We start from the raw sequence: 16702 nt of genomic DNA, 5'->3' as shown, positions 1-16702 counted from the left end.
CAATTTTCAACTATGATAAATATAAATTGATGCATGGAAATGTTATAATGTTACATAATGCGGTAAATATGTTATCAAAACGAAATAGACTATAACTGAAACACCATTATCTGGCAATGTACATGACAAACTTAGAAACAGAAAGGCTTGAGCCATTTGAACAGTATACCAATGATAAAAGACTCTAGTGCAAATCTATAAACATTAACCGACACAATGATAGCAATCTTCAATTTCAAATATACTCTACCGTCCTTATCTTTCAGGTCCAACAAGTAGGTCGATAGACAACTGTCTAGGCTTAACAATGATTCCATCTTTGTTGTTTCTTGGTTTCTTAGGTAAGTTGTTATTCGTTTGTGTCATATTTCTTCGGAATAATATAGAAAGGTATCCATTTACTTGTTAATATTTCAAATTACTCTGTAAACGTGTTGTAAGGTTATTCCATATCTAACTGGAATATTAGAAAAAACGTTTACTTGTAGAAATGTGTAATAGGCTTTTCGTTGACGGTTGAATTCATAACCAAATACTCGTTATCTAGAATATTCGCAATTAAAGGTACAGGTATCTACATATGGAAACGCGCATTATGAAGCATACACGGGAAAAAACATTTATTCTATTCCTTACATTAGTCCTTTTCGTATTTAATGTTTCTCACTAGTCATTTGATATAAATATTTGATACTTTCTGAAAAAAAAAACATACAGTTTTTCACAAACCATTTACACCTATTTTAATTTGACAAATTAATCCACTTCAAGTAGGAAATTACTTAATATGTTTGGAGAATAACCGTCAATGGTCTTGCGCGTTTGAGTGCTATGCATTACACAAAAGCCAAGACGCATTTTTGACCTTCGAAATTTGAGTTACATTGTCTTATACAATTGGCCTCCTGGGACTCTTTAAGCGATTTCTTTGGGCAAAGGGGATAAGGCCACACCTTTAGTTATTCATTGGCTACGCGCGTAGCATATTGATGAATTATGAATTGGGCTTTGTCCGTTGTCCGCAATCGCACTGAAAGTATGTTTGGTGTCATCAACTATTGTGTGGAATCTGTAAAGGGGTAGAGGTTTATTTCTTCAACCCAGATCTGTTGATCTAAATATTAAGCCATCCTGGAAATCCTAATCTCAAACACGGGCAAAAATAAAAAGTACACGTATGTCAAATTTACAAACTCACTATATTTTGTTTTGACATGCATTTACCATGGCCGCTCGTGTAAGATAGGTACATCCCAACCCTCGCACTACTTGCGTCATCCTCGAAAAACCTACGCTCGGGTTGGGAATAACCTATTTTGGCACTCTTGGCCATGGAAAATTCTTATATTCTTACACTCTCGGCTATGGAAGATCCTTACAATCAGATATCAATGTGTAATCACACGGTATATGTATAGGCATGCTTCCAGTTAATGGAACAAATTAACTTAATGAAAGCGAGAGCAAGCATTGTGCTTTCTCCTGATAAAAAATCTCATAAATCATAAAACGTTATATTGTAGGCGATTTTTAACGTATTTGTAAATGTGTGTACTCTTATATTTTATTGGATACATTCCATACAGGATGAGTTATTTTTAATCTTCATTAAACCTTTTTTGAAAAATAATGTGTTGTGAATGTTGAGGAGCCGTTATGGAATCTCGTAACATTTTTATTACACTGCATCGCGCTACAAATGTAAACAAACGCGACAAAATTAGTTGAGTGCCTTATTTAATATATCCCTGGGAATTGGACGCATTTTGATATAAAAGGAAGCTTTTATTGTGCTCATATATGTGCACTTAAATTAACAAAATTATACTACACGGTGAGTTGGCTTCATTGTCATAGGCCATTTACACAACTCATTTTTAGCCTTTCCTCCTACAGAGAACAATCAAACTCTTTGGGTCCGTTCTACACACTGATTATAAACAAAATCATTAAAACATTCTTGTCACAATTTTCACTTGTTAGTCATATCCCGTTTCTAATTCCAAAACTCAAAACAGTACAAAGACTGTACTTTAAGGGCACACTTTTATTAAGGATGAAGAACTTGACCTCACCAAGACTGCATATACCCATTGCAAAATATTACCTATCAATAAACGTTACGGTCACTGCATTAGTGTTAGTGAAGGCACCGTAGTGTGGCATGACTTATACATTAATAACACGTTCGAATGATTAATTACCTAATTTAAATGGCGTTGACTTCATTTTTACATCTTTAATGATCAAACCAAAATTTATCTTTGGGTTATAGGCATTTATTGATAAGCATGTATATGTTTATATTCTTCAGCACTTCTCAATTGCCAAACATACTTAAGTAGCTGTCATTTGACCTATCAAAGAGAATAGTGCTGGTGCATAATAAGTCTTTCTTTACTCTTTTAAGATGTTATGAATTTTGAAATCAATAATTGATATAAGAGGTGACAGCGCATTATTTAAATTTAAATTTGATATGATATAGAGGATATTTGTTTATTTCAGTGTAAGATCGTATTTTATTTCACGAGTGGCGAAGCCACGAGTGAAAATGTAGTTTTTTTATGATCACGAGTGAAATTAAATACTTACACTGAAATAAACAAATTTTCTTTTTCTTTTATGCTTATTTTCGCAGTTTTTTTTTTTATTTTTTTCTGAATTACCCCCTTTTTTTGAAAATGGTGGGCTTTACGCCGCTAACCGTGGGGCGCCCCTCATGCATAATTATAGCTGTCAACTTTTCAACTTTCGGTTTGCTGAGAAATAGTTCTCTGCTATCCATTCTTATAGCTTAATTTTCGCTCGTTTTTATTGCAAAGCTTTTATGAACAGTAAACAATGAAGTATTATTAGTGCACATATGTTCCAAAAAAATAATGAAAACACTTTTTATTTTAAGATGGGCATGAATACATAACCAAATTACTACGCCGCTATTTAAAGAATGAACATTTGGAAGGTCAAATGTGTTAGCAAAACAAATGTGGATACTCATTGGATTTTAACAATTGTTCTTAGTTTAAGACTGCATGTACGCGTGTTTTTATAGTAAGTTAATATTAAGTCTTCTTACTGTCAGAGACAAATGCCACGCTAGTTTGTTGACACATTTTGAGATGTGGGTGGGGTAAAAAATATCGGATCTATCTGTAAATTGGTGTGTGAATTCCCAGGAAGCTCATTTTACGTACTACAACGGTTAACAGTTCAATATACATTTGAACGATGATATACAATTTTATTTATGTTCGAACAGTTGTTTTTTTCTGTAATTTGTTTGGTATGAAAGCAAATGTTCGAACATTCAGCTTCAAAGATCAGTAAAATGTCTGATACAGGGGATAACCGGTAATAAACGGTAAGTTGTTAATTTCCAATTATATATTTCTTTAAATTTATAAAATATTTCTTTATTTTTTTTACATTTTTTGACATAATTTACTGAAGTCCAGTGTTCTGTTTTGATCAAGGCAAGTACATGTAACAACAAAGGAATTTAAAAGTAGTTCTGAAAGTTGATATTTTCACTCCTCTTTTTGAAGTGAAAATATCAAATTGATATTTTCACTGGTGTTATTTCACAGTTAAAACCCCATATTACATCGTAAAAGATTAAAGAAAAATATCACTTTCTATAAAAACAAACCTATGAGCAGTTTTTACGGATAACAGACTTAGTAAGAATACGGGTATGTATTGACAAACGTTATTCCGTTTGCTTGAAATCGCACTTCATTTCATGACTCAAATACACTTTCACTAGCATAATATTTCAATGTTAGAGAAAACAACATCAAACTATATTGAAATGTACTCTCGTAAGTATGCTCATCTGGTATAATCATTTAGGTACATTTTTAACCTATATACACTGTGTAGATGTTCTCATTTTATTATACGAATTGTTGCCTTTTACTTAGGCCCAAATCTTAAATTTGTTACTGAAATATTTACATGTTTTCCTTCATTTATATATCATTTTTAGTGTATTTCTCATTTCTTTTCATTACTTTTTTTACACTAACTTCGCATATATGTTATCTTCTTCTATCATTAGAATAGTTTTCTTTCACTTCTGTCTTTTGCCATACTCAATTTTGCCAGGCATACTGCTACCTTTGCATTCTAACCTCATGAAGAGGAATTTACAAAAAATTGCCAAACTTGTATTCTTATCCCTTATTCATTTAATCATATTTATTTGTGCCCAAATAAATACGTTTAAAACAAATATTTCATGATATTAAAATAAATGTTTATCTTTATCATTAACATTTATTTAAATAGAACTCCCGGTGTCGGCCCAAAGACACCTAGACCGTAATAGTACTATATAAGTAAGACTTCAGATACAAACAAATCACTTTTCGCTGACTCTTTGACTACAACTTTTTTAAGTGGGGTCCGCCATCTCCGTTGACGTCTGCAAGGATCTTGACAGCACGGGGTGCGCTCTTTTCGCTGCCAGTCCAGACTTCTGCACCACTAACAGTCTCGCTGACAGCTACTGTAAGAGGACATGTAACAAGTGCCGTAAGTGTTTTACAATTTTTCACAACTTTTCCCTATGTATACATTGAATGGTTTGGTTATAACGTCTATTAAACAATATTTAGTCGTTATTTCATGGAATTGTTCAAACGTCTAAACATCAGCATAAACATATGACTTTAATAACGCATATCTATTGATAAACTACGATAATTGCCTTTATATTAAAAGCACGTCTTTTTTCTTGAAATATATCGCCATGTACGTTTTTTTATATAGAAATGGGGGTGTTGACTAAATATTTCATAGAAATGGGGATGTTTACTAAATATTTTATATGGGGATGTTTACTAAATATTTTATAAAAATGGGGATGTTTAATAAATATTTTATAGAAATGGGGATGTTAGTAAACATTATATGTGAATTCAGACAATTAATGTCAATTTTTGCTGCATTCCGGAATTATTACAAAGTTAGTAGTAACATGTTTTAGCATTGCATACAGTCAAAACGAAGTTCTGCGTCTGAGAATGAAACAAGTTTTTTACAGCCCTGACGTGCTATCACTGCCCTGGACAGGCTGTATCTGACCCCTCACACTGTAACACCACTGAGTATTGCGCACAGGGAGAAGTAAGATGTACCTCCTTTTAATCGGTTTAAACATATTCGTGTTGAACTACGAAATTATTCAAGTATTAAGGGAAGCACATCGCGTTTTTCGTTGCGTAAAGAGTTAGTTTTTACCTAGAAATACTGCTTTGGCAAAACATAGGTTGTGATGAGGAATACTGAAAAGCGTTTCCGCATTAATGAAAAAATTAATGTAAATTAATGTTTAATTAAAATGCATTTATTTATAAGCAAGCTGATTGCTAGAGTGTTTTTATGTATAACGCTTGGTTTTCCTGGAAACTTGCTTTCAGTTTTAAATACCACATCTTTTCATTATATCCTTATTTCAGTATAAATAAAAATGGTAACAAAAGAAGTCTCTGGATTTCTTTTGTTTTATTGCATTCAAATGCTTTGCTATTGACATGTCTGTCTCACCTACGTTTTTTCTGGCTTCAGCTGTGTGTGGTCAGGACCCTGCATGCTAATGACGGCCACTATGAGCACATCATGTCATGCGATGACTCAAAGGTGTCTTTATGTGTATTATATTAAACTTAGTCATGGTGATAACATCATTAAAATATTGTTGTTGAGAACAATTCTTAACACTACAAGTATGAGTATATCATGTCATGCAATAACTCAAAGGTGGATTCATGTACATTATATAAAACTTGTTATAACATATGTTAAAAATATAAAATATTGTTGTTGATAATAAATCTAAATACTGCAAGTCATTAAATGTTATCCTGTCTGTTATAACAGTCACAGTAAACTAGATATTTTCCTTTAAAGCTGCACTCTCACAGATTGAACGTTTTGACATCTTTTTTCTATTTTGTCTTGGAAAGAGCCATTTTTGGCGAAAATCCATAAAAAACAGAAATATTAGCCTGCTGACAAAAATAAATGGCAGATTTTTATATTAAAGTTCATAAAATCATGTAAAATATGCATTTTTCTTTAACCGTTAGTAACGGTTTAGGCTACAAAACATTAATTTTCGAATAGAAATAAGAAAATCTACGATCTGATTTTTTGTCAGCAATCTTATATCATTGGTTTGCAGATATTTACCCAAAGATTTGCTATTTCCAAGACAAAAAATAAAAAAAAACACACTTGTAAAAATGGTAAATATGTGAGAGGGCAGCTTCAACATGCAACGTTCCTTCCGTTAACGGTTTGTTCGAAATTGAAAAGATATATTTGTAAGTTTCTGTATAGACGTACATGCATGTAGAATTGTCTGAGATTATATATGTGCTTGTTTTGATCATACGCAATGACACTTGCACGTATATAGAATGGCCCCAACAGTCATTCCAGCATGTTTACGACATCATCAGACAATACAACAAGTGAGCTGCTTTAAAATGACACATCGCAAATAGTTTATAACATGTGCTTTCAAACCTCTAGTAATACGTTACGTATTGATAAATTGTCGCGTGTGTGTTTGTTTTTGATATACGTTTTTGTTGTTTAGTCATTATATAGAGTCTTCACAAGGTCTGCTTTTCAATATTAAGAATGTTTCACAAAACCAGTTTTGCAATGGATTCGGACAAGGCTTTGGTGCTATTGTCGGGCGGAGGGTGGCCGAACGTGACGTCACACTCCACTGTTGCCACAACGACTTGTGCAATGTTCCCTTTCTGACTACCCCAAGGCCAACCACCCCGGTAATCACGACCCCATCTCCAACAATACACAGTAAGTATTTCCTCCCTTCAATTTAACCTCACGCTGGTTAATTAAACGCACATATATGGACAAATAGTGCACGGAAGCAAGAAGATTCATATGATGGTCAGACATCACTTTTTTATGTTTTAAGTTTAAATTGATTGAGTTTTTATCTGAACGTGTTCATTCAATTAATACATTGCACCGGACCATCCGGTTTTACTCAGAGGGTTACAGTCGGCATCACGTGATTCGTGTTGTAAGTCATAAAGTTGTTGAGCCCTTATTACCTCAAACAAGCAACTATTATTCTTTATTTCGGCGTCAAGTAAAAAATGAACTATACAACGTCATTCTCTAAAATATACGTCACTCTAGTTTAAACCATCCCAAAATAATCTTGCTATACTTGGAACACACATCATTGCTTACCATTTCAGTCTTACTTCAAGTATTTGCTCAGATACAGGCACTTTGCTTCACATGCATCTCGCTGGGTAAACATTATGCACGTGTTTGAGTTAGACTCAAAATATGAATGCACCCTTATATTTACATTTCCCTCTTTTCGTTATTTTATGTTTAGTGGTAACAATGATTTTGGTTGCATGTTTTTAAATTTAGTTGCAAACACAAACTGATATCATAAATTAAGTTAGAAATGTCGTCTTGCTTATGGTCGAATTTTTATGACAGGTTGCAAAAACTATGTGATGAAATATGTATCTACAATTTTAAATTCATAATATGTTGGTACATCACTTGTCCAGCATAGAGTGGAAAAGGTAAACCATCACTGTGGATAAAACAATTACAACGCTATCATAAAGCGAACGTGTCCTTTTTGATGCCAAGGTAAATTGGTCCTAATGAGTAATCAGAGATTCCATTTTAAAAACAACAACTTATTTTTCAATTGTGATAAAGCTTATCGAATGACCAGTTGAATTATATTGCCTTCGGTGATATGTTTTCGAAGGGCCACGGTACACAAACATTTGCTTAAGTTTAATATTTAAAGTGTTTACTCCTGAACTCATTACGGGGGTATGTTTTCTGATAGAGGATGCATTTAAACCGTACGTACTGTTTGCATTTGCTAAGTAGTTAGTATAAAGTATTGGTAAGGCAAAAAAAAATACCTGTGTTTCCGGTAACATGGCGAAAAAAAATAGGGTCGGTAGGTCGGGATTTTTTTTTTACACTTTCCATATTTGCATATATATATATATGCAATTTTCTGTTGCATCAGATCAATTGCATCATATCGATTATGTTATATCTACGCGTTTCCTAATTAACAACAGTCTGATAAAACACCATTGTTTAATGTCTGAAATCATTTCCTTACCTTCGACTACCGTATTTTCCCAATTAACAACAGTCTGATAAAACACCATTGTTTAATGTCTGAAATCATTTCCTTACCTTCGACTACCGTATTTTCCCAATTAACAACAGTCTGATAAAACACCATTGTTTAATGTCTGAAATCATTTCCTTACCTTCGACTACCGTATTTTCCCGCAAATTTTGCCAAAGAAATCTGGTGTTTTTTGTATACTATACTCGTTTATAAGTCGTGATCGGTTTTTAGGAAAAATCCAGCACTTCAATTTCAACAAATCTGTAATAATGTTCTAGCCAAACAGTCAATTATCAACTAAAATTTTAATTTGAGGGAAATCGCCGATTTTCTTGTCAACTGTGAGCTCCTTAAACTAGGCCTTCAAGTGGAGGTAGGTTAATAAAAGAACAAGTAAACGCGGATATGGATTTATTTTACGTATCTTATTTTCGTACATTACTACAATCAAAAATTCATTCATATTTATAGTGAATTCAAACATTTCGGTCATTGTTTTAAGATTCTCAGACGACGATTATTAATTATTATTTTTTCGATCGTATGGTATTTTCGTACCAGCCTATGCGAAATCCTGGCAATCAAATAGGATCATACGGTGTCCGACTGACTCTCTTTGATCTTATCACAGCTCGTGCTTTGACGTCACAAATTGTACCGTTTGATCTGCAGCCGACACATTCCAATAAATGTGTTGTTAACTTTCGCAGGTTTTTGTTTGGATTTCAGTTGATGAGACTTAAACAAGGCGAAATAAATAACCATTGATTATTGCGGATAAATTAATATAACGATTAATGAAATGTGTATTGGAACCTGGTAGTTAGCCTGCATGAATTCGCAAAGCCTAATCGACAGAAGCCTGCATGAATACGCTAAGCCTAATCGTAAAAAAGTAAGTTTTATTTTGGACATGGATATGGATAAATATCACCGCGAACTATGATTCAAAATATTTTCATTAAAAAGACAGCAAAATATGTCTCCGGTGATCAACCACGTGTTTGGACAGTAAACATGCCAATTTTAAGATATCGGACAGGGTTCGCCGCCCTCCGCCATTTTGTTTTCCCGTCTCGGTAATACATAACCAGGAATGAAAGTATATTCTCCGGGGACGTTGAAAGACAAATGTGAAAATAATAACGATATATATTTTTTTACGATAGATTTTTTTTTTACTTTTATGTCTAAAAAAGATTAGGGTCGGCGAGGAAAAATTAGGGTCGGTCGGTTTACCGGAAACACAGGTATTTTTTTTTGCCTAAACATGCTTCTTCAGCAGCGAAATTTGACAAAAATGCATTGAAATTTAATGTTATAAAAGCTACCGTCATATTGACACAATTTGATCCATTCTTTTCACTATACGTACGTTCCATTGTATGGTTAATTATTTAAACACTTTCGTGATCAAGTAGACGTATTTACTCTTCGTGTTTTAGCAAACTCAGCATGACGTTGGATTTCCACTGGTAATCTGATGAATACCTTATAAATACCAAAGACATGGCATATATAGGGTTGTCATCTTTGTTGAATATCTAATTTGATATTCAGAAACCCTTGAGGATACAAAAAAAATCAATAATAATCATGTTATATTTTACAGGTTGTAACAAGGATATCGTGTTCGTGGTGGATGAATCAAGCAGTATTGGCTATGTGGTGTTCCGAAAAGTGATCGAGTTTATTCGAGACCTTGTCCTACGCCTTGACATTGGAGTCCATAGCGATCAGGTATTTCAAAAGAGTAACAGACACAGGCCCAGTATCGAAGTAAAACTATGAAATTCTACTTCAAATTTGGTTGATTGGTTGAACATCATATATTTGTGTATTACATGCATAGCGTGGGGTGAAACAGTTTCATTGTAGTTTAATATACCAGACGCTGAGTCGAAACCGTAAACTTCCATCGATATGTTCAATCTGCGAATAATTCAAGTATAAATATCCATAATTATTTTAACTTTCGTGTATCAGAAAATCGTATATCGCCGATCCTCTTTTGAAAATGTTTTTTCCTGAAAATGTATTATCCGAATAAAATTGTTCAGTTCATTTGTCTATATATTCGACATTAAGGTATTAATTTATAAGAGAAACGCGATGCTGAAATACTATACACATGTATATATATATATATAGACAATATGTGACGTTTATGACCTTCAGTCGTGAACAGGGATGACATGATCGTCATAACACTGCTTATGTTTTTAGGTTGCTCTTGATCTACATTATTACATAAAAATACACCTTGATCATTTTTCGATACTTACAAGTTCTCTGAAATTACAAACGTCTTATTCAGTGTGGTACTGGTACTAAATCACGGTATATTGCAATGGGAATACATGCAATATCGCCCTATTCATACTTTGCATATATATGAATTATATCTTAAATAACACGCCTATTTGTAGGTGGCGCTTCTCTTGTATGACATCAATCCGCACGTTCAGTGGTACATGCAATATCGCGCTATTCATACTTTGCATACATATGAATTATATCTTAAATAACACGCCTATTTGTAGGTGGCGCTTCTCTTGTATGACATCAATCCGCACGTTCAGTGGTACCTTCATGATTACACGAACAAGGCCTCCATGCTGTCCGCACTGAATTACGTCCCCTACCATAACGGCACGTCACGTATGGACCTCGCCCTGAGATTCGTGCGCCAGAATGTAACTGTGGTATGTAAACAACCTAGAACGCTGTGATTTTTCTTGACATGCAAAAAAAATCACTGTCAACATGTATTTCAGCCATATAAGTTTACTTTGGACATAAATAGTTTTTACACGAATCTATGCAATATTTCATTACCAATCCATCAAAATACGTAGTTTGCAAAGTTTAAAGACTTGTTTTAGATAAAAACAAAACAAAACGATTTAATGACATTTTCATTATCACCACGTGCCATGCGTGGTAACAGTGATTACTGTACGACAATAGAAATTGATATGCTTTTGATTTCGAATGGGTTTTAATAAGGATTAAGGATTTAAGGATTAACCGTATCTTACATGACCGAGAGTGTAAGATAGGTTCATCCCGACCCGAGCGTAGGGTGTTTCTCGAAAACGAGGTTTACCCATTTTCCACAAAACAGCATGCGCGAAGGTTGGGATGAACCTATTTTACACAAACGGCTATGATTGATGCTAAAATTACATGCATGAAAAAATATAATATTCAAAAACTTTGAATTGCAACCTAAATGATAGAGTGGCCGTTTTGTTTTGGAATTCTGGATTCATTCTTTCATGCCTTAATAAATGAATGACATTCAAATTTATTTGACATTGATCTCTAATAGATGAAGAGAACCATTGAAGTACTTATTTATTACGAATAGTTCGCCAAAGGTGATCGTCCCAGCGCTGACAACGTGATCATCCTGCTGACTGACGGACGTGCGACCTATCACCAAGCGGCTGTACACGAGGCTAGCCTTCTAAAACAAGGAGGAGCGGACGTCATCGCTGTCGGTGTTCACAACACCCACTATTCTATTGACTCCGCTGAGCTGGTCCAGCTCGCCTCTTTCCACGAAGCTGTGATCCTCAGTAGTCTTACCAACAACGAGGATGCACTCACAAAGATGATAAAGATGATCTGCAACTAGATTGCTCTCCCTTTGATATTGTTATTCACATTTTAACGATCATAATTCGAAAGAATAAAGAAAATTACATGGCGAGTGGATGACAGTTATTATAAACTTATTCACTTTGAGCATATATATTATAATTGCCATTCATTCAATAAATACTTAATATATAATACCCTTGTTTTTATCGAGTAATGTACCCTGGTGGATTCATATTTATTGTCATAATATAATTATAATAAGTCGGATCTTCAAAGCTCCGTAATGCTTATTTGTTATATTATTCTTATACCAAATTTTAATATTCTAATGGAAAGGTTAAACATGTTGTCATTATGTACCTTGGTACTCCTGCGTACAAACATACGTCACGAAAGGTGTTATATTACACATATGTAGTGCACATTCTGCTTTCTTATTATCAAATCAGTACAATTTAAAAATGCTTGACTACATTCTAAGGAACGCCACAATTGCATAATTACATAAGTTGTTACAAAATATTACAGTTGTCGCGTTCCATACCATTTTGAAAAGTTGAATAAATACTTTCCACTTCACCACATGCTTCAGCTCGTCCGTGGTAACGTGGCTATACATGTATAGTTGGTGTCGATTTAAAAATGTGTATGCTATAAACGGGGTGACATCTTTTTGACATATTTACAGCGCAAGTCTCTATCGTATTTAGAAATTGATTCAATTGGTTGATTAGTGTAATACTTGTATTGCTAGGTACGTTTTCTTTGTAACATTTCCTTAAACTAACTGGATATTATAAAATCGATGCAATGCTAGGTATCCGATAGTAGATAGTCCAGCTCTCGTCATGTCTTTATAGCCTGTTAAATCATTCGAACGTAAACGATGGATAACATGCCTCATGTAAAAGTTATGACCCTCTTGTGTGCTGTGTTCTTTGACAAGAACTTGATAAGATAAGATAAGACTACACAACATAATCATTTAAGATAAGTTTTTTTTTTCAGAAATTGAATTAAACAAATAGCCATTGCTTAATAATTATGATTTATTTATTTGAATCCAATGTTTCGGTATCCCTATACACAATATTAGATTATAACCTACATTTTCAGCCAATGAAAAAGCCTATATGGCTCAAGACCACAGTTATCTGCCCCCCCCCCCGTTGACCAAGATCCGGATGTGAAAACAGAAAAAAGAGTGCTTGCGTTCAAGTATCAATAATTTATTAAAATTGAATGAAAAAGAAGCAAAAAATGTTCTTCTTGCAGAGCACTTGACTGAATTTGACACTCTATTGCAGAAATTGATAGTTTTCAATGTAAATATTGGGTAAATCATAGCTTGTGGAAGACTGAAAATTAGTTTTTTGTAGCCGATTGACTCCCTGGCGGAAGGGTTATGTATTTGAACTCAATTTTGACAGTCGGATCAATGGTCAACATGGTGTTTTCTTGTGATTATATTTTGTGTCTTGAATTGTTCTAGAGACGCCATGTCCTTGTTTTTCAATTGGGGTGTGTAAAAAGTCAAAAGCCAGGTTAGTGTCTATATGAAACATATAGTAAAAATAACTGTGGTCTCACGCCTGATATACCTATAAGTACCACCCTGAATAGTTTAACAACTGAATAGATATAACGTCAAAATTTGGTTCTCCGCCTAAGGTTATAATTTAAGATATTTGTAACAAATTTGGCCAAATATTAATGACTCAAAAAGTCTCACTCGCTTGGCTGGCTTAGCCCTTCTTAATCATATGAATTGACCTATTAAAAGCTATTACTCCGACTCCGATATCTTTAACGAACTTTCTACTCTAGCAAGCTTGTTAGATTGTACGCTTATCAAGCAATAGGGAAACAATCAACGGAGAAATTCACATCACACTTAGCATTTGTTGCTTCCCCTCATTGCCGCTTGGTTTAACATATGTATATTTCACATGGATTGTGGTGTAAAAATAATCTTATTTCTTTTCTTTGAATGTTGTAAAATCTGTTAAAATGTGTTGCATATCCTATGTCATTAATAGTTGAGAGCTAAATGCAAAAAATAAAAATAAATGAAGGTATGTTTTAATATTTTTCTCATTCTATGTTTAGCCTCCTTTTTAGTATCAAGATAGAATATCGTGGTGCAAATCGGACAAAACAGTTGTGTTTAAAGATACTTTTGTATATTTGATTTGCATGCACGCCAAAAAAAACCCCTACAATTGTTTTGCACGAAAACCTTAATTTCCCAAATTTGTAATCAAACCAGTAACGTAATTCAATAATTATAATTATAACATTCGACAGTACGTCATTAAGTTTTCAATTAAACATATATACAACGATAACATTATAGGTTTGAAATATCAGACCGCGTATATTCAAACCTATCACGTGACCGTCTTTAGGAGAGGGAGGAAAGTAGAGAGAGGTAGGGGAAGAAAGTGGAAGAAAGGGTGGGTTGAAGATGGTAAGGGGAGGAGAGGAAGGAGGAAGGAGGAAGTGAGAGAGCGGGACGCTTATCAAGTCCATGAGGTCGATTCAAGAGGTATGTACTTAGTCTTTCTTAGTATTAGTAACGCCTTCAGATTCAACAGCTGTTGATATGGCATTTTCAAAATATGACATGATAATACTTGTTCAATTCATCTTGTTTTTGGCGTGTGTATTCAAAAAGAAGGATTTGTCCCCTTGTCATGGCATGTCGCTGTAAAGCGGACAAACAAAAAGGCAGGTTCATAACTTCAATGTTTCCTCTGCATAATCTGGGCTATCATCTACAGTTTAAAACTCGCTATGTCGAAGTCGTTAGGAACTAGTGAAATTCTTCGAGATAACGAATACTGATTTAACAAAAATACAAAAAAATGAATAACTGAACCCAATACATTTGAAAAAGTTATACATAACCATAACGTCGATATAGCATAGTTCGATATAGCGAGTTACAACTGTATTTTGTAAAACAAATGTTTGCTGGGGTTGTTACAATGCATTCGTAGTTAAGTCTTGAATGAGGGACACTCATTTTCGATTGACCATTGTAGTTTAACTGGAAAGCAGTTCTCATTAATTGAAAAATGGTAGAAATAGAGCAGATCGTATTATCCTTTGTATTCAAGAGCATCTCATACCGTTATAGTCGATAGAAGAAAGAAACTGAATAGTTTTACCAATGTACCGAATCGCATGGTGGAGGGAAGATCGGAATGTATTCAAAGAAATGCTTCGGTTATTACTTGAGTTACGAATAACCGCATGTTCGAGTAAAATGGTAGCACACGAATGAAATGTTGCGTATATAGAATCAGTTGCATTCATATATATTGTTTAGTATCAGGACACAATTGTTTGTATAAATATATTAAGTGTTTACCGATAAAGGCCTAATGGCGAAACGTTTAGAGGTAAAGGTTTAAAAGTTATTAAGTGTACAGAGTGTTTACGAGTTTTAGTAAAACTCAGCGATGAAACGCTTTACGGCCTAGGCCAATTACTTAAAAAATGCGGTTAGCCTGTGAAACGTATACGTCAAGTTAATTCATCTTTCGTATCGTCGGAGGCCATATCAACAACATTATCCCATTTTGTTGATGTTTGTCAACTTTTTCTCAAGTACGATAGTGATCGATATCTGAGCTGAATGGAGGGAGGCGTTTTTCTTTAGTGATGATAATGACAATAGATCGCAAACAAAGCGGCAAATGTAATAATGTATTAACTTGAAATGGGTGTGTACACTGTATAATTATCATAACAAGAAGACGAGGTATTTGATTGATGAAGAACTGACAGTTGCTTTTATCTAATTGTTTTAAAATTAATAGTTTATTTTTTTGAAATTCAAGACATGACAAGAACGAGTTTTACTATTAGTGATTCGTACAGGCAAAAGAAATATATTGTGGAATTGCATAATTACAGTAACAGTGTTTTTAACAATGAGAGGAATATGAAAATTGGCAACACTACGTTATTTGTTTTTTACGACTTCACTTAGTTTTAAAAATATATGTTTAATCTGAGGATAAATTTATCTCGTAGTCATCAAATCGTTAGATAATAGGATTAAAAGTTGAGCTAAACTTTTAAAACATGACAAAATAAACAATGGAAGAAAAACAAATGTATTATAAAAGTGAAGCTTGGCAGTGCCAGGCTGTTGCGTGATAATTGTCCCTCGTGCTCATACGTCTCGAGGCGTTATGAGACTCTTGGGGCAATACTCACGCTACAGCCCGGCTCAACCAAGTATTAACCCTAATTACGGTGACACACAACACAACAGTGTTAAATATGCACTTTACATAAACACACTTTGTTCAAGGTCTAACATGCTCATAACGAGGAAAACAACTCGATATACAAGTCACAGTATAACACATACATATGACATGGTACACATTGTTTTCGATTCTATAGTACGCTTTCAAAAATGTTCCTTGGAAACAATGACATTGAGAAATATATTTCTGAATTGGTTACAATCAAAGAAATCTTTGTTGGCGAAAGGTATATGCTTTCAAATTCGTTCGCAAAGAAACTTACTAAACCGATGAACGCTTTTTAAATATAGAATGCAGCTGTCTCCGAAACGCCTATTTTGATTGGTCCTATCGCTTTTAAATTTTAAATTTTATTAAATTTCTAAGGACTATTAAATATATGTCTGCCTGTAATTTGCTTTGAATGACAGACAATTATTCATGTGAAATTGTAATGAAAAATCTTACCGTTACAAATGAATTTATGACACTAGGTTGGAAAATGGGCATTTTGCTTTTATATATCTTATTGACAGGCGGCGTCAGAAATGAATAGAATAACTCTGACCAGAAAAGACACAAAGATTTTAATTGTTCTCTGAAAAGATGCCAATACGTTTTGATAGCTGATTACACATCTTTTAAGTTCGGG

General features: G+C 33.9%; 1 protein-coding gene across 1 annotated transcript; it reads left to right on the top strand.

Annotated features, from left to right (window-relative positions):
* The first annotated feature begins 262 nt into the window (after nucleotides 1-262).
* LOC128236136 (collagen alpha-1(XII) chain-like) lies at nucleotides 263-11899 on the top strand. The gene is made up of 8 exons (XM_052951003.1): nucleotides 263-341; nucleotides 4405-4539; nucleotides 5051-5133; nucleotides 5575-5646; nucleotides 6672-6837; nucleotides 9789-9916; nucleotides 10720-10881; nucleotides 11550-11899. Exons 1-8 carry the CDS (start codon nucleotides 308-310, stop codon nucleotides 11817-11819), a joined length of 1050 nt encoding a protein of 349 aa, XP_052806963.1. The 5' UTR covers nucleotides 263-307; the 3' UTR covers nucleotides 11820-11899.
* The last annotated feature ends 4803 nt before the right edge of the window (nucleotides 11900-16702 follow it).

The sequence above is a fragment of the Mya arenaria genome, chromosome 5, assembly GCF_026914265.1.
Source record: "Mya arenaria isolate MELC-2E11 chromosome 5, ASM2691426v1".
In the NCBI taxonomy this organism is placed as follows: Eukaryota; Metazoa; Mollusca; class Bivalvia; order Myida; family Myidae; genus Mya; species Mya arenaria.
This window is presented reverse-complemented; position numbering and strand designations above follow the sequence as displayed.

Coding starts and splice junctions, on each gene's coding strand:
- LOC128236136 (XM_052951003.1), top strand. CDS start 308: ATGATTCCATCTTTGTTGTTTCTTGGTTTCTTAG. Junction 6,838..9,788: donor CCCATCTCCAACAATACACA/GTAAGTATTTCC, acceptor TATATTTTACAG/GTTGTAACAAGGATATCGTG. Junction 10,882..11,549: donor TGCGCCAGAATGTAACTGTG/GTATGTAAACAA, acceptor TATTACGAATAG/TTCGCCAAAGGTGATCGTCC.